Source organism: Oikopleura dioica, chromosome 1 (assembly GCF_907165135.1).
Source record: "Oikopleura dioica chromosome 1, OKI2018_I68_1.0, whole genome shotgun sequence".
Classification (NCBI taxonomy): domain Eukaryota; kingdom Metazoa; phylum Chordata; class Appendicularia; order Copelata; family Oikopleuridae; genus Oikopleura; species Oikopleura dioica.
The window spans coordinates 9,617,560-9,632,760 of NC_137291.1; the positions used below are offsets into that span (position 1 = coordinate 9,617,560).

Consider the following 15,201-nt stretch of genomic DNA (forward strand, 5'->3'; position numbering starts at 1 on the left):
GTGTAAACCTCTGAAAATTTGAATAGCTTTTCCTGGAAGTCCGCATTTGGCTCCAAGCAAATCAGGCATTTGGTTTTCTCTTCTTGGCTTATCTCTCGTTCTCGAGCCATTCGAAGATCACTTTTTCGTATGATTGACACAGCTGGCTCAGCGACAGAGAACATGAGGTCAGGTTTCCAGTCACGATGAAGGCTTTCCATTCCAGCATGGAATCCGTAAATCTTCTTTCTCGTTACGCGACAACTGCTGAGAATGTGCTCCCACTCTTTTGGACTGAAAGGTTGATAACAGCACAGCCCGCACTTGTGGCACATATCCTCGCAATCGATAAGTCCCTCAGATTGAAATCCCTTTGAGATAAGTCGAGTCTCTTGAATGCACTTAAAGCAAAATATGTGTGCATGTCGAGTAGTCACAATATATTTTCCTGAAGAATTCATTTCTGATAGAATGAAGGGTTGCTGGTCGGAATTTATACCGATCTCAAATTTCCTTAGGCAAAAAATAAATAGACCGTTTCAATCAGAACCTACTTCCGGTTGAAAGGTCAGAATACAATTTTCAGATGCTGTATATTCTCAAGGAAGCTCACTTCCGGGGTAAAAGATGATTATCTGTGTGCTGTTTCCATGTACATTTCCCAAAGCAGTCAACAGTAAAAAACATCAAAGATTATCTCTCTTCAGTGAACATTACCCGAGCAGTGATCATCAGAACCAAATTGGATTATCTGTCTACTGTTCCCATGAACATTTCCCAAACCAGCTTGTCTGGGATACAGGCGGTAATCTGTTTGATCAATTTAACAGTACTTCCTGTATCCCAGACAAGCTGGCGCCAGACCGTGAAATTGACCTTTATGTAAAACATGGTGTTTTTACATACTACTCCCAAGCTCATTTTTTATAAGAGAAAATGAGTAGATCTTTAAAAGACGGCCAATATGTTGGTATTGACGATTCTAAATTTGGTGATCCAAGAGGAGTCACAACAGCTAGAGACACCCAAGCTGGAACAACTGTAATGATTAAATGGTTTCAAATACGATCAAGGGAGCAACTCGAAGAAGCAAAAGAAGAAGCTGATAATTTGAAGTCCTTTGGTAAGACAAAAGGCTCGTTTTCTTCTTTGAAACTCCCTAGATCATCCGAACATCGTTAAATTTTTCGATTATCTTGGCAATGTTCGACCCGCTTGGTGGGAATTCGGTCCTTTATCATTCATTGTTATGGAGTATTGCGATGGTGGAAGTCTATCCGATTGGATTGGAGACATGGAAAGGAAAAATAAGCTCCCTACGCGCGATGAAGTTTTTCATATTTCATCACAGATAGTTGCTGGCTTACGATATTGCCATATGCAGAATAAAGTGCACTTGGATATCAAGCCCGCCAATATATTTCTCAAATCAAACGGAATGGTTGTGAAGATTGGAGACTTTGGCAGTGCTTCTGCAGTCAAATCAGTTGTCAAAACTTCTACGTCAACTAATGCAGCGCATGTCAAAAATACCGAGCTTTATGCTCCTCCAGGTATGGTTGAAAACTACTGATCATTTGAATATTTTTGCAGAGCTCTTTACTGAGTTTGGCATCGCAAAGTCAGCAGCATTGGACATTTGGGGATTCGGCCTCGTTCTTCAAGAATTGATAACGCTCAAACACGCTTTTTATCCGGTGAATGATCCTCTTTTAAATCTTTCGAATCAAATAAGTAAGTTATATCAATTTGTGCCTGTAAATTCATGATTAAGAGTCAAACATACGTGACGGCAAAAGAACAAAAATATTTGATTTCCGAGAAGATTTCGCGGAATTCACCGATTTTGAAGACCTTTTGAAAAAATGCTTGAGCTCTGAAAAAAGAGACCGACCGAGAAATGCTATTGAACTTGCTTCTGAAAATATCTTCCAGCACGTATTTGCTACAGATGAGAATACTGAAGATAAAACAGTCAGTGAAAAATTCATTGAATTGGAGAAAAAGCTGGAGCGTGAAAAAATCGAGAATAGATCACTTGAAACTTCTAATCGTATGTTGAATGAAGAAAATTCGAGATTGAACGACGAGCTTGAAAAATTAAGAAAAAAATATCAAAAGACCGACCTTCAAAATACGAAATTTTTCAAATTGAAAGTGGACTATGATGAAATCAAAGAACAAAACAGAAAACTGAAACGAGAAAACGAAAAACTCCTAGCGAAGCTATCACAAGCAACATCTTCAAGAAGCACTGTTGCCTTGTCGACTCCATCAGTCGTAGTTCAGCCCCAACAACGCCGAGTTGTTACAACTAGAAGAGTTACTTCGCGTGTTATTCGTAAGCCTTCTTCAAGCTCATCACGACCAAATTCATCTAGTAATACGTATACTGTCTGAAGGAAGATATTTCTAATTCATTTATTAATCCTTCATTTGTTCAAAAAATAACCACAACTTAAAGTTCTTCGTGAAGAGTTCTTCCTTGAATAATCTTCCTTATATCTGCTGCCACCACATTTGGCTCTTCCCAATGAGCGTAAACACGTCGCACAAACCCTTCGGGGTCAACGAGATATTTCCAAAAATTCCATCTTGGCGCGAAACCGGAATATTTTTCAAGCTCTTTCCAAAACTCATCTTTCTCCACATCTAAATCCTGTAAATCATGTTATCACTAATTTTGACGATACTCACCAAGTTTTTCGTAGATCGGAAAGTTCAGACTAAATTTATCGTTCATATTTTTGCGGATCGTTTCAACATCTTCAGGTTCTTGCTCGCCAAAATTATTGGTAGGGATAGCAATGATCTAAGAATAGTAACAGGAGTCGAAGGCAGTCTCCTGCTTACTTTAAGTTTATCACCAAACTCTTCTTTTATCGAAACAAGCTGAAGTATTGAGTCAAAATCGCTCTTCTTTAGTAAAAATATACCTGATTGTAGTTTAGCTCTGTATATCCGCAATGACTCGCAACATTGACTTGTTCAGTTTGATAAAAATATATTATTTTATTATTTGTTTGTATTATACATTCAGAATGTAACATTCTTTACAATTGCCTGAAGTCATGATGATCAAACCGTTCCTATAATCACAAATTGTCCTTTAGCATCAGCGATTTGAAATGTTTCATCGCCTTCGTAAAGAGGAACCCTCGTGAAATCGGCGTAAACAAAACTAAAATATTATATTCTTAATTTTCATCTTCAAAAACTACTACCTGACTATGCAAATAAACAGATTGAAATCTCTCATTTTTAGAAATTTTAATAAAAAAATACAAAAGAGGGGAATATTTGGCTCTGGTTTGTTTTGGGTAGGTTTCACACCAAAGCTTCAATCGAAAGAGAGGGTCGTTAAATTTCGAAACAGCTGACGTCTTTTCAGTACAACTGCGTTCTATTACTCTCATGTTCAATTTAAAAGAAACCGTTTTATTGCAACTTTTTATAAGAACGCAAAGTGAATCAAGAAAAAGAACGATTTTCGCAGTAACGAAGTTAGACGAACGACCAAACCCATGCATCTCTTGACCAATCCTCTGACTCAGTTTTATTAACAAATCTTACTGATCTTGATTTTGAAGCTCTGAGGCTTAACTCTTTAATTAGTGATCTTATCATTGAAAACTTATGAAATCACTGCCTTGAAGAAGGTCTAAGCCGTCGACATGATCGTGTTTTATTTTCATCGCTTTTCTTACTGTTCCATTATTTTTGTCATACGTGTAATCGTCGTCCCACTGAATTTGGAATCTTCCAGACTAAAATACATGCAATTTAAATCTTTGATGGCTCGTCTAAAAACATTATCTGGATGAGGGATGAGTCTCCATATTGAACCGTCCTCAGAAAGCTGGACGAGAGGAAAACCATTTTTGTGAACTTTTCTCCACTCCAAATTGCGTTCTCGATTCACAGTTACTATTTTTCCTCTTATTTGTTCATTTTCTAGCGATTCAATTTCGTGAAACTGAACACTTTCTCCTTCTCCTATTATGGCTTCAAGACAGAATTCGGTATTGTTCCAGATTCCAACTTCTCTTATCTGGCGGTTCTCGATCATAAGTTTGGACTTCACATACTCTGTTGTCGTTGTCGTTGTCGTCGTTGTCGTAGTTGTCGTCGTCGTTGTCGTTGTTGAAGAACTAGATGTTATTGTCGTCGATGTTCCAGTCGTCGTTGCTGTAATATCAATGGCCGTAGTTGTCGTTGTCGTAGACTCGGTTGGCAATGAGTTTGTAGTTGTAAATAAAGTTGTGGAAGATGCAGGTTTCGTTGTTCCGTTATATTTAGTTGTACTCCCGTTGTTTGGTATTTCTGTTGGTGTATTTGCTGTCGTGGTCAATAGAATCAAAGTTGTATCTTCATACACTGTTGCCGGAGGGACTGCTGCATCATTTTCCTGAGTTGTTGTCTCTGATTCAGAGGTCTGCTTTTGAAAAAATTTAGGAGCGGTGAGAATTACCCCCACTGAAATTATAACCAGAAGAAGGTTGGTAAAAGTCAAAATTCTTCGCCTTTTATTTCTCATAATTATTTAAAAACTAGAAGTGGTGATCTCATAAGAAGGGTCTCTCGTGATATTTGAACGGATAAGTGACATTTTCAGGACTAAATCATTTGATAGTGTCCCGATTCAGATATTTACTTATTTTGATCAGCAGATTGTTCCAACAGAGGGCTTTCTTCTATCGTAAAAAGTCAAAAAGTCAATGATGACTTCTTCCTCTTTTCCTAAATTTATTCCTGTTCAAGAAGAAAATGCGTCGATATATGTTTTGGTATTCTTAGAAGACTCCTCCTTGTTTGCAGCCAAATTTTGCCAAGTTGTGTCAGCTGTGCATTTAGTAAATGCTTTGCTAAGTACTTGTTTGAAATTTAAACCTAACACCGATTCGTTTTTCATGCACACTGTTGCATCAATCAAGCTGGACAGCTTAACCTCCAGGCGAAGTAAACAACGCTCCATTCAACGAGTCTTCCATTAAAAAGAATTGTTTCATTTTAGATTGCCCTCCGGAGGACCTCTGACGCAACTAAATATTCTTTTTTTCTAGAAAGAATTTGATATAAGTATCATAACAGAGAGAAATTGCGAAGAGAAAAAATGTCCGGTTTGCGGGGACGAGCTGGGAGAAGTAGAATTCAAGGCGGTCGAGGACGAGGAGGGTCTTCGTCGAGAAATACGGCCGATTTCGCGAGGCCTGTTTCGCAAAGAACAACTTTTGCTAATGCAGAGGTATGATACGTAATGATATCGTAAATGATGAATGTTTAGTTCTCGCAAGTCAAGTTTCAATCAAAATCGAAGAAGTCTGTTGAAGAGAGCACAAGAAACTTTGCGTTCGAGAAGGAAGACAAGCCGCCAGATCTTGAGCCCTTCAAGAAGCACATGATATCTCCCGGTTCTTTTGTCGAGTATCACGTGGCTGTCTTCGAAAATGAGGAAGAGCTGTCGAAGAAGCTCATCAAGTATCTTCCTGTAATGGATGATGATACTACTCCAGGAGAGGATAACTAAAGTCTATTGACACTAGAATTTCTTACTGTGGAATAAAATTATCGTTATCCAGTCTGTCAGACACCCTCCGACGTCTTCTAAGATGCGAGTACCTTCCGGAAAAGAGACCTTGGCCGAATCATATGGAAGAAATCCGCTCAATAACAACCCAAAACCTTCAATCAAGATTTGAAGAATCCTCCTTTGACCGTGCAAAATGCAATCTGATACGCTACGAGAAAGACATTTTTACGTTTACCGGAAACGACCCTGAGTTTTATTGCATCTTTGGCGATAGTCGGACAATCTTGTTTCAATCAAGGTAAGAAATTATAAAATTGAGCGTGTATCAAATCTTTTCAAGAAAAAGCCGGAAAACGCGATTCCGAATCGTCACCTTCTCTGGCTCATTATTGATCCTCTCTGGGAATATCTTCAAAGACTGGGACATCACAATCCCCATCGAGTACCATGATCGGGACTCGACCGTTTTGATAAACTTTTAGAGTTTATATGGTGCTACTTCTCTGTCAGTAATCTGCAATAAATTTTCGCTAATCAACAGTTATTGAATGGGACGTATGTATTTGAAAACGAAATAGCAGTCGAAAATGTCAGAAATTTGAACAGGGTTTTGAGAGATTGGTAACCAAATAAAGCTGCTAGATCCTGTTTTTCTTAGCACAAAGTATAAAAATATGAAATTTTTATTTAGTGGCTTGATAAAAAAGGACTCTAATCAGGCGATTTTTAATAATTTACTTTATTGTCGATGCACTTTTGGGATCACCTTCATAACGAATTTTGCGAGAGAATGAATTTTGCGGTTTACAGCTATATTCAGTTATTTTTACAAAGTTGTCACATGACGCCGGTCTGATAGAACGAGTGAGAAGCTTGTTGTGGAACTTGTTGGAATTGGAACGGCTGAGCGAGCTGCGTCATCGCTGGAATCACGTGGAACGGAACGCTTAATTGAACGGTTGAGATGACATTTGAAAGAATCGTTTACCTTTGAGGAATTTGCGAGATTGGATTCTGAGCTTGAGGAACTGTCTGCTGTGGAGCTGTCTGTTGATAGGTCGTCGTTGCCGTTTGTGTCGTTGCTGTGGGCACAGCAGCTGTTGAAACAGGTACAGTAGCAGATACAGCTGCAGGTGTGGTTTGATTTTGCTGGGCAATGAGAGTTTGCAGGTCCAATCCTTGGATTTGCTGCCCGAATTGGCTAGTAAAAATGAGAAGCTGAAATCAAGGAAGACTACTTACTTATATGGCAGCACAATCATCGGGGATTGCTGAACTTGCTGTTGGTTTGCAACCAGAACTGGTTGCTGAGTTCTTGTATTGTTAGCAACAGCTGTAGGCCGAACCATGGGATTGTACCGTCTGCCCTTGTAGGTTGCCTGATTCACAGCGGTGTTGACCGCGGATTGTCCGTTTGCAACTTGCGCGACAGATGGGGTTGATAGGATGGTGCTCGCTTGAACTGGTGCAAGGGATGCTGTAGGAGTCACAGTAGCTGGGAAGCCTGTTAGCATCGATGCTTGAACAAGCCATTCAATTGGAGGTTGAGATTGAGATCGAGCGAAGGAAATCTGGAGAGGCTCAGTCGCGCTGGGAAGGGTCTTTCCGTTCATTTCCTTCAAAACATAATAGAAAGAGTGTAAGATAGATGTTTTCTACCTCGCAAGCTCGTTCAGCCATTGCCTTTTCGGCGTACAGGAGAAAGCCAACTCCAGTGCCAGTTTGAGTCGCTGGGTCAAAAAGGATTCTTGCATTTCGAATGGTGCCGAATTGATTGAAAGAATCTTCGAGGTCTTTTCTCGTCCAATGTTTCGGGAGGCCCTGATTAAAGTTAAAATACGTACATCGTAAGCATACCGTATGCTGCATACGTATTATATGTTTACACATGCGTATGTCAAGTGAAAAAATCTTGCAATAAGAGTTCAATTTTCTATTGAAAATCAGATAAATTTTCTGCGAAAATCTAATTTTACCTTTATATAAAGATTGATATTGCGCGTCCGATCGCCCGAGGGGAGAGAATAAGCCACCTTGAGCCGCTTATGTCCGATTTGATATTGATTGAGCTTACGAATTGCTCGCTCAGCATCCTCAGCAGATGCCATGTCGATGAAGCCATAGCCGAAGGAGTAGCCGGTCTGGCGGTGGCGGATGATTCGCGCTTTATTGACGCGGCCGACGGTTGAGAAGAGGTTGAAGAACTCTTGGTCCGTGAAGCTCTTAAAATTTTTATCAGAAAAAGAGCTTCATTGCTGTAGTTCTGTTATTCCTGTTGAAAATCGTCAAACGTATTTAGATAACATATCCCTGAACAATTTAAAAGAAGGAGGGCCGGATCTTAATTCTAAACAAGTCAACCCGCAATTTATAAAACAGCAATTCCAATCGCTTCTGCGATCCAAAGAGATCCAAAGAGCCCGTGGCCCACACCCTTCCTTATTTTCAAGTTGATATTATTTTGCCAAGCTTTTTTTTATCCACAAGTTAAAAGAAGAGTCTCGGATTTTTTTGAAAAGGACCCTCTTTGGCTGGCTGAAGTGTTTTTGCGTCGCTTTGTTCAATTCATCTAAGCTGCGCTCAAAGCTTTTACAGGACGCGGTGATGCGCTTGCGTCCTGCCAAATCGGTTCTTAGCCGCCTTTCGAGCACTTTTTTCGTAAGCAAGCTTGTCAAAACAAAATCTATAGCTATTAATCCAAACAGAACTTCCCCACCCAAAAGACCGAAGATTGTCCATGAAATCTTAGAATACGAGAAAAAATATGTGGGTTTCGATCTCTCAGAATTGAGTCTTTTATAATTACAAGAATTCTAGTTCGATGATCTTTGCTCAACAAAAAAATGAATTGCTACAGGTGTGACGCTCAGGGAACGTCATGAAATTTTATGCTCGCAAACTTTGCACACGACAAGCTGAATCTATACAGTACGGCATCAAAACATAATGATCCAAATATTCTTTGAAGCGAGATTTCAAGATTTTTGACAGATTTTACTTCCATAAGTACTTCTGCCACTTCATAAAGAAATCGCTGGGAGGAGACATAAATAAATAATTGTCTCGGAATTCAGAATCCGTACTTCCGTAAATATTACGTGGAGGAAACTGTAATCAACTTGAAAAATTCCGACGAGGGCCAGGCTGGTGGTAGAACGTGGCAGTTCCAAGCAGTGTCGTGAGAGTTTTACGAGATTATGATATTTAAAGAGATAATTTCATGACAGCTAGCGGGGTAAATAGCAATTTATCATTATTGCTCCGCGGTTACTGTAGCTATAGTAGCCGCTATCGCTCTATGGAATTCGAGAAGTGACCACTTCTTTTGCTCGAAAGAAGCTAACCTAGTGACTCGAGCATAGACTTGAAACTAGACCGGGCTTTAGTTGGTAATACCCTGGGCGCTGAAAGTATGCAACTCTATCTAGTGCGTCCAGAAAATAGGATTCCCCATTTCCTAAATTTAAAGTGCGGAAGGTTTACTACCCATACCCAGTTTCCTCTTTGATTTAAAAAAGGGATGCTCAAGTGAGTATGCTCACTTCAACTGTGTATCTCTTGAATACTGAATTTATTAGTTGAACACTATGTTTTTTCTTGCACTTTTGGGGTCTCCAGGCGAATGTTGTAATTTTAGAGCCCTTGTTTCTAGGAGTTAGAGTGCTGTGTATTCCCGAATCTCGATTAATATCTAGCTATTTTCAAGCCCTAACCAAACTCCTAGCTATATTTAAAATCATAAGTTATGATTCATAACCCTAACCCTAACGAAAGAGGTGGTTTTAGCCCCTTGGTTAGGGTTAGAGATTGAAGAAAATAAAGAATAGAAGCTCACCTGCGGTAAATAATTGACAATCAAATTCGTCTTCTCCTTGTTAAAATCGACATCTGAAGTTTTCATTCGTTTTTTAACCTTAGGAGGCGCCTCGTAGGTTGCTTGGGTAAAGATTTGGTTTGACGTTGAATCAATGGTGGAGGTGGAATTTTCAAAATGCGCCGTTGGCTGGGCTTCGGAGGACTCGCTAGAGTGATCGGAGCACTTCGCGTTGTCAACTTTCACATTTTGCATTTTAAACAATTCACAAATCTTTCAGGTGCTAAATGGTAAAAATTGAAAAGAAGAAATAAACAAGTTGATAGTAGTAGTACTATGCTCGGAGATATACCATACTGATGCTTTATCTTACTGGAGAGTTCAACCTTTTGTTTGAAAAATTGACTTGCTCTCCGCAAATAAAAACATCAGCATTTGTTATTGCCTTTTAAATTTGCGCAACATTCTGAGGTTATTCCAATCCTTGCTCAAAATATCACGAGAATTTGGCATGATAAATAAATAGTTAAAAATTACCGGTTCTGGTGAGTTTAAAAATTCAGGTTTCGAAATTCGAACTCAAGTTGTGAACACACACAATTATCTAAAAAATAGTGATAAGTGGGAAATATTTTCGATTATCTCTGTTAAAAAAATTGAGTACAAAGTGTGTTAAAAGCCCGTCATAAACTAATGTTTTGGGAGCAGCTAAGGAACATGGGTCGAATGAAAAATTGATAAGGGTCGCGTTAAAGATTAAGATGAAGACAGTGTGACAACTTCTATAGCTACTGACTACAGGCCACTTTCAGGGGTTCTAGTAGAGTATGACTAATGAACCTTCTTATGTACCGTATTTTTCGAAAAAAATGAAAGACGAAAAATGTCTCTTAGCGACATTTTTGGGGCATTTTTTCGAAAAAAAACTGGTAATCGGGAGAAAATTGAATGTATCAACCTTTAGTTGGCATTTATTACCGAATATTTGCACATATTTTTGGGGAAAAAGAGCATCAAGAACTTCATATAGATTCATTTTTTATCCCATTGTCACTCAATATCGAGCAAAATCTTGCGCGTAATCGATTGAGCACACGGTTGAGGTGAAAATGCACACTCTCCGGCGCTGCCAAATTAAGAGTATCCTGTTGTATTAATAAATTATCCCCCTTTCTTGTTAATCATACATTACATGTATCTGAAATCTATCTGTCTCGCTACAGGCACTATCCAGAAGGAGTAAGCTCGCACACTCGAGCTGCGGCTAACACTTAAATTGCGCTATTTATGAGATATTCATATCTTCTCGGGGTATTTTCGACATGTTCACGATAAATTTTTAAACAAGAACAAGGAAGAAAAAGAAGTACATATACTATTTTTTCTTCCAAAGATCTTTCTTGAAAATCCATCAATTTTAAATTGGTAAATTTTTAACTTTACCTTATCATCGGTAATTTCGAGGCTTTCAGCTAATTTTCTTGGATTTCTCGTTCGAATAAAAATTCACTGGGTTTGGATTTTTTGAGAAAACTTCAAAAAAGCAATGCGGCAGCTGTCACGACAGCCGAATAAATAAAACTTGTGGAGCTATGCCATTACGTTTTACGAAGACGATATTTCATCCACGATTTCACACTCTCAATGCCAAAACACTGCCTTTTTACTGCTCAAAAATGAAGATCCTCTCTTCTGAAAAAATCAAAAGCTCGAAAATCCTTCGATAACGAATTGGGCTGCCCAAAATCTGATTTTGATTAACGAGCGATTTTAGCAATTAATTATCATGTATGATAATAAATTAACGTTTTTATGCCGATTCCATATAAAAATTCGTTTCTTTAATTTTGATATTTCGAGCGCTCGCAATAGAAATCACTGAATTCTCTTCGACATTCATAAAAAAATGCAGACAAAAGAAGGCGACTTCCGGCTTCAGAGAAAAAGCATCGTCAACCCACTCGATAGAAATCCGGAATAGCTATTTGGCCGGTGCAAATAAAATAGCGCGGCGCGTTCTGTCACCTGTCACGCGACGAGTTAATTCCAGATTTAAAATGGACAAATCCAAAATAAACAAAATAACAGTTGAACAAATAACTGACTCCCAGCCACATGTTCCTAAGCCACCTGTTTCGAAATAAAAGCATTATTTCTTAGATTCTTTGTATTCAAATTAATTAACCAAAACCGTTTGATAAAAAATGATAAAGCAAATAAACGACCTTCGAACTTACCGAATTTTTACATAAATTGATAAATTTGAATCTTCAAATATATCTCTTGAAAGCTTCAAAAGGGAGAATTTCCTTTATTGAACACTTTTTGACTTTTAGTAAAAAAAAATCTTTAGCTCTTGAAAGATGAAGAGCCAAACGTTTTTTGCCAAAGCGGATATTTTTGGCGCTTTGGAGAAAAGGCAGCAGCGCCCTCCCAAGCGGAGCACCGATTTCAGCAACCACTTTTTACAGCGATATAAGACAAGTTTAGATTATCATTATCGGGGAGCCGACTTCTATAATGCAAACTATGAGGAGCAAAAGCGTCCTTATTTTATCCAGCTTATGATTGCCTTTCTTTTGAAGTTTGTAGCTGGGCTCGCCAACCTGTGTAAAAAACCTGAGTCAGGGCCAAAAAGATCTTTTTTTTTAATAATGTAAGTTGAATTTATTAGAGATTTATGCCTTCAAATCACATGCAAAAGGATTTTCTTTTATAAAAGAATATACGATTGGTGTCAGATGTGATTCATTGTTGATTTATCTCTTGATTGTTGAGCCTTGCCATTTTGAATCTGTCACAACTCCGAGAAGAGCAGGAAAATTACTGCTTTGGTCTTCCGCCATTCAATAAATCTCCTTAACTTGCGTCATAAATTACGCGCCGCACTATTCTCGTAATCGCTAATGTCATCAATGCATGAGCGACAAAGAGTTAAAATGGTTTTGATTGAAATGAATAACTTTTGAATCTAACCTTTGCTAAAGAGTGATTAAATAATGCATAACGTTTTAGCGCGGTGCTGCATGGCGGCCTTTGCGCTGTTTTTCCGTGCGAAAGGGCAAAATAAGCGCGGAAATTAGTGGAGCTTTCTACCGTAAAGCCACGGAAATTGACGCGCTGGTCCTCATGGGTTGACGAGTCAAGGTTCACTTTTGATTTCAAAGGAGCCCTACTTGAAATTGAATTAACCATTTTGGGTACTCCTTGAGATTGAACGGTTATCCTTTTCTGGGACGCTCTTTTCAATGATTTAGTTCGATCAAAGAGAATCGAGAAAAAAGACTAGTAATCGCATTTTGTCGCCGCGCTAGGAGGAACGAGCATCTGTGCCGTCGGTCCTTACTTATCCTGACAGGCTGCCAGCGGATAAGCCTAAATCCGCTTTTTGCATTTTTCTCTTTCCGTTGGGCAAGCGGTCATACGGGAAGTGCCATGATGTAAACTTATGAGAACATTGGTTTCAATGATGATTGATTTATACTTCTGTGAACTGCCAGTTGGGTGGTGGATTTTAATCGCAAACAGAAATTCTAATTATGTTCTCAGATAATTTATTCGTCAATGACAACAAAATATGAAATACTAAAGTACGTTAAGAGTTATGTTTGGCTGGGGTTAAGGTCGGTAATTTATCAGTTTTTCATTTTCTTGTGAAGAATCGGGAATTTCAAGGGTCAGAAAAGAAGATGATTGCCGAATAAGCGCAATATATAATTGCAGTATAATTATGACCAGAAAGTCACTGCCGAAAATGTTGTTAAAAACCATAATTTGAATAATTGTGACGCTGCTGGAAAATGATTTGAATCACTCTTACTAGGAAAACGGCAGGGAGTCAGAAAGTAGCTCGATTGTAGATTGATCACTTACTGAAAATATCTTAAATTTCAACTTGAATACTCGTCTCGTAGGTTTGATATATATTTTTATAAAGAATAGGTGTTAAGTTTTTGCATCGCACATTTTTTCGATTGAAATCAAGGAAGAGAACGCGAGGATCGAATAACTAGTCCAATAGGCAAATGAAGACGGCGGGACAAAATAAACCGGTTCTATTTAGTTTCATTGTCTACTAAAATAGATGAGACATAATAGAACCGAGATAGCCGGATGTGGTTTGCTCGGGCCTGGGTTGAAGCGCTGGATAGGCAGCCTCGATTTTGTTTGGAAAAGCCGTTTTCATCCATTTGTTAATAAACGTTTGTCAACTTGATATACAGATGGTAAATTTAATCTCGGCTTTTACCACCATCATCTTCTATCGTACGAGAAGTCGGTCAAATCTCGAAAATATTTTTGAGCTTGAAGAACCGGAAAAAATGCAGCTTACTTACAAATATCCTTATAAACTGGGTCCTTTAAAATAATTATTTATACGATGTTTGGCTCGAACCAACCGCGCTGCGAAAATTGAATGATCGGTGGAACGATGCTCCGAAAACAGGGAAAAGTGGAACGAGTTATATAACCAGTGTCATCAGATTGGTTTTTTAGATCCAGGGTTATATCTTTTACATTTTTGTTGTGATACAAAAATCATCAAGATTCCACTTGGCAACGGTCTAGTAGCCAAAGAGTTCAGAAATTTTAATCGTCTAGACTCTAGACATACTTTCTAACAGAACGGTTCTATCGTTTCTTCTTTGTGTTTGTTGCCAAAGTTCGCGGCTAATATTTACGGCGCCACTAATTGATGATTACAAGGTTAATATAAACTCGCCATTTTATATCGCGATAGTGTCTCGTTTTGATATGATTTGAAATTGTTTGATAAATTCGAGGCATGAGCGTTAATTGGAAATGCAAACGAAACGGCGGCTTGGGGACCTTCGCGGAGAAATCTGTTTGTCAACATTTGCTACAACAAAAAGTTGAAAACAACCTCCAAAAGGGAGGAGCCGGCCCAAACTCCAAAACACCCTAAGGTGAACCTCTGTCTATTTTTTCAATTCTTCAACAGAAAAGCTTTAGAAACGCTGTTTCTGCAACTATCCAATTTTGTTGCTTACATATTATACATAAAAAACAGGCTGAAAGCTCTTTCACAGGAATCTCAGGAGCTGACAGAGCGAGTATTTACGCCAATGTATGCTTCAATACTTTCCATAACTCACGCTGCTCTGCATCGACTGGAGGTCAACATAAAAGCGGGCAAAGAAGCTAAACCGCAAACTAAAGATGCTCTTTCAAAAATCTTTCGCTCTTTTTCTTGTCGTTTCTGCTACCGGCGCGTTTAGGCTCAGGCCTCAAAGAAATCATCACAGAGTGCTTTTAATTATCACTTTTCAATTTTAACAATTTTCTAGGGAATCAGCAAACGCGATCAGCCACAAGAAGTAGGCCTCAATCTTTTTGCTGATAACGACGAGCAGGAGCTAAACTACATTATTGACGTAAGAGTAGCTTTCTGTATTTTTTTTTCTAGAGCTGATAAAAATAAGATGCTGATTGACCAGATTATGCAAAAACACGGAATCACGCCGCAAAATGTTGGCCCGACCGACGACGAAATCATCTTTAGCGACCGAGACTTTGAATTTATCTTCGACGAAGCAATCGACATTCTCGGCGAAATGATTGACGAGTAAGAAGACCAATGATAAAAAGTATCTCAACCTATATTTTAGAGCGGAGAAAGAATCGAAGGAAAGAAAGCTTTAAATTTTGCTGTTACTTGTTTACCGTTTTATTGATGTTTAATAAATTCCGATACGATAGATTAATGCTTTTTTGATGAGAAAAGCAAGTTTGTTTCTTCTTTTAAAATATCTACTAGCACAGTATTCCCAAAGTGCGTGAGAGTGTTTGGACAAGTGGCTTTCAATTAGCAACAAAGCAAATTCTGAGGAAGCAAATTTCCATGGATACGGTAGGG

General features: G+C 38.6%; 6 protein-coding genes across 8 annotated transcripts; 3 read left to right on the forward strand and 3 right to left on the reverse strand.

Annotated features, from left to right (window-relative positions):
* Positions 1–915: 915 nt before the first annotated feature.
* LOC145712023 (serine/threonine-protein kinase Nek5-like) lies at positions 916–1,840 on the forward strand. Its single transcript, XM_081789711.1, has 4 exons — positions 916–1,102; positions 1,143–1,532; positions 1,573–1,676; positions 1,754–1,840. The coding sequence occupies exons 1-4, from the start codon at positions 916–918 to the stop codon at positions 1,838–1,840; spliced, it is 768 nt and encodes a 255-aa protein (XP_081645837.1).
* A 161-nt stretch (positions 1,841–2,001) lies between these two features.
* Positions 2,002–3,029, reverse strand: LOC145712024 (uncharacterized). The gene is made up of 4 exons (XM_081789712.1): positions 2,916–3,029; positions 2,833–2,871; positions 2,677–2,791; positions 2,002–2,631 (listed from the first exon to the last, which is right to left on the reverse strand). The coding sequence occupies exons 1-4, from the start codon at positions 3,027–3,029 to the stop codon at positions 2,438–2,440; spliced, it is 462 nt and encodes a 153-aa protein (XP_081645838.1). The 3' UTR covers positions 2,002–2,437.
* Positions 3,030–3,544: 515 nt separating this feature from the next.
* Positions 3,545–4,588, reverse strand: LOC145712025 (uncharacterized). The gene is made up of 3 exons (XM_081789713.1): positions 4,531–4,588; positions 3,791–4,455; positions 3,545–3,746 (listed from the first exon to the last, which is right to left on the reverse strand). The coding sequence occupies exons 1-3, from the start codon at positions 4,586–4,588 to the stop codon at positions 3,603–3,605; spliced, it is 867 nt and encodes a 288-aa protein (XP_081645839.1). The 3' UTR covers positions 3,545–3,602.
* A 392-nt stretch (positions 4,589–4,980) lies between these two features.
* LOC145712026 (uncharacterized) lies at positions 4,981–5,506 on the forward strand. Its single transcript, XM_081789714.1, has 2 exons — positions 4,981–5,224; positions 5,264–5,506. Exons 1-2 carry the CDS (start codon positions 5,093–5,095, stop codon positions 5,504–5,506), a joined length of 375 nt encoding a protein of 124 aa, XP_081645840.1. The 5' UTR covers positions 4,981–5,092.
* A 577-nt stretch (positions 5,507–6,083) lies between these two features.
* LOC145711031 (uncharacterized) lies at positions 6,084–11,692 on the reverse strand. 3 transcript variants are annotated; one of them, XM_081788752.1, is made up of 8 exons: positions 11,561–11,665; positions 9,861–9,927; positions 9,345–9,606; positions 7,486–7,731; positions 7,169–7,330; positions 6,752–7,125; positions 6,498–6,710; positions 6,084–6,455 (listed from the first exon to the last, which is right to left on the reverse strand). In XM_081788752.1, the coding sequence occupies exons 3-8, from the start codon at positions 9,576–9,578 to the stop codon at positions 6,347–6,349; spliced, it is 1,338 nt and encodes a 445-aa protein (XP_081644878.1). In that variant the 5' UTR covers positions 9,579–9,606; positions 9,861–9,927; positions 11,561–11,665; the 3' UTR covers positions 6,084–6,346. The 3 variants fall into 3 exon arrangements, with proteins under 3 accessions (XP_081644878.1, XP_081644879.1, XP_081644877.1); XM_081788751.1 differs by lacking the exon at positions 9,861–9,927 and having other exon boundaries at positions 6,085–6,455; positions 11,561–11,692; XM_081788753.1 differs by lacking the exons at positions 9,861–9,927; positions 11,561–11,665 and having other exon boundaries at positions 9,345–9,773.
* Positions 11,693–14,461: 2,769 nt separating this feature from the next.
* On the forward strand, positions 14,462–15,043 carry LOC145711060 (uncharacterized). The gene is made up of 4 exons (XM_081788787.1): positions 14,462–14,591; positions 14,633–14,719; positions 14,768–14,910; positions 14,954–15,043. Exons 1-4 carry the CDS (start codon positions 14,505–14,507, stop codon positions 14,985–14,987), a joined length of 351 nt encoding a protein of 116 aa, XP_081644913.1. The 5' UTR covers positions 14,462–14,504; the 3' UTR covers positions 14,988–15,043.
* Positions 15,044–15,201: the final 158 nt, after the last annotated feature.

What these genes read in the sequence shown, in the direction of transcription:
- LOC145712025 (XM_081789713.1), bottom strand. Translation starts at nt 4,588, where the DNA reads ATGTCACTTATCCGTTCAAATATCACGAGAGACCCTTCTTATGAGATC. An exon ending in TTATGAGATCACCACTTCTA is followed by an intron (nt 4,456 to 4,530) that starts GTTTTTAAATAA and finishes TTATAATTTCAG; the next exon opens with TGGGGGTAATTCTCACCGCT. An exon ending in TCATCCCTCATCCAGATAAT is followed by an intron (nt 3,747 to 3,790) that starts GTTTTTAGACGA and finishes CATGTATTTTAG; the next exon opens with TCTGGAAGATTCCAAATTCA.
- LOC145711060 (XM_081788787.1), top strand. Translation starts at nt 14,505, where the DNA reads ATGCTCTTTCAAAAATCTTTCGCTCTTTTTCTTGTCGTTTCTGCTACC. An exon ending in CTCAAAGAAATCATCACAGA is followed by an intron (nt 14,592 to 14,632) that starts GTGCTTTTAATT and finishes ACAATTTTCTAG; the next exon opens with GGAATCAGCAAACGCGATCA. An exon ending in CTCGGCGAAATGATTGACGA is followed by an intron (nt 14,911 to 14,953) that starts GTAAGAAGACCA and finishes CCTATATTTTAG; the next exon opens with AGCGGAGAAAGAATCGAAGG.
- LOC145712026 (XM_081789714.1), top strand. Translation starts at nt 5,093, where the DNA reads ATGTCCGGTTTGCGGGGACGAGCTGGGAGAAGTAGAATTCAAGGCGGT. An exon ending in CAACTTTTGCTAATGCAGAG is followed by an intron (nt 5,225 to 5,263) that starts GTATGATACGTA and finishes ATGAATGTTTAG; the next exon opens with TTCTCGCAAGTCAAGTTTCA.
- LOC145712024 (XM_081789712.1), bottom strand. Translation starts at nt 3,029, where the DNA reads ATGTTACATTCTGAATGTATAATACAAACAAATAATAAAATAATATAT. An exon ending in CAGAGCTAAACTACAATCAG is followed by an intron (nt 2,872 to 2,915) that starts GTATATTTTTAC and finishes TCAATACTTCAG; the next exon opens with CTTGTTTCGATAAAAGAAGA. An exon ending in TCCGATCTACGAAAAACTTG is followed by an intron (nt 2,632 to 2,676) that starts GTGAGTATCGTC and finishes TACAGGATTTAG; the next exon opens with ATGTGGAGAAAGATGAGTTT.
- LOC145711031 (XM_081788752.1), bottom strand. Translation starts at nt 9,578, where the DNA reads ATGCAAAATGTGAAAGTTGACAACGCGAAGTGCTCCGATCACTCTAGC. An exon ending in TGGCTGAACGAGCTTGCGAG is followed by an intron (nt 7,126 to 7,168) that starts GTAGAAAACATC and finishes TATGTTTTGAAG; the next exon opens with GAAATGAACGGAAAGACCCT. An exon ending in ATCTCGCAAATTCCTCAAAG is followed by an intron (nt 6,456 to 6,497) that starts GTAAACGATTCT and finishes CGTTCAATTAAG; the next exon opens with CGTTCCGTTCCACGTGATTC.
- LOC145712023 (XM_081789711.1), top strand. Translation starts at nt 916, where the DNA reads ATGAGTAGATCTTTAAAAGACGGCCAATATGTTGGTATTGACGATTCT. An exon ending in TGATAATTTGAAGTCCTTTG is followed by an intron (nt 1,103 to 1,142) that starts GTAAGACAAAAG and finishes GAAACTCCCTAG; the next exon opens with ATCATCCGAACATCGTTAAA. An exon ending in TCAAACACGCTTTTTATCCG is followed by an intron (nt 1,677 to 1,753) that starts GTGAATGATCCT and finishes TTCATGATTAAG; the next exon opens with AGTCAAACATACGTGACGGC.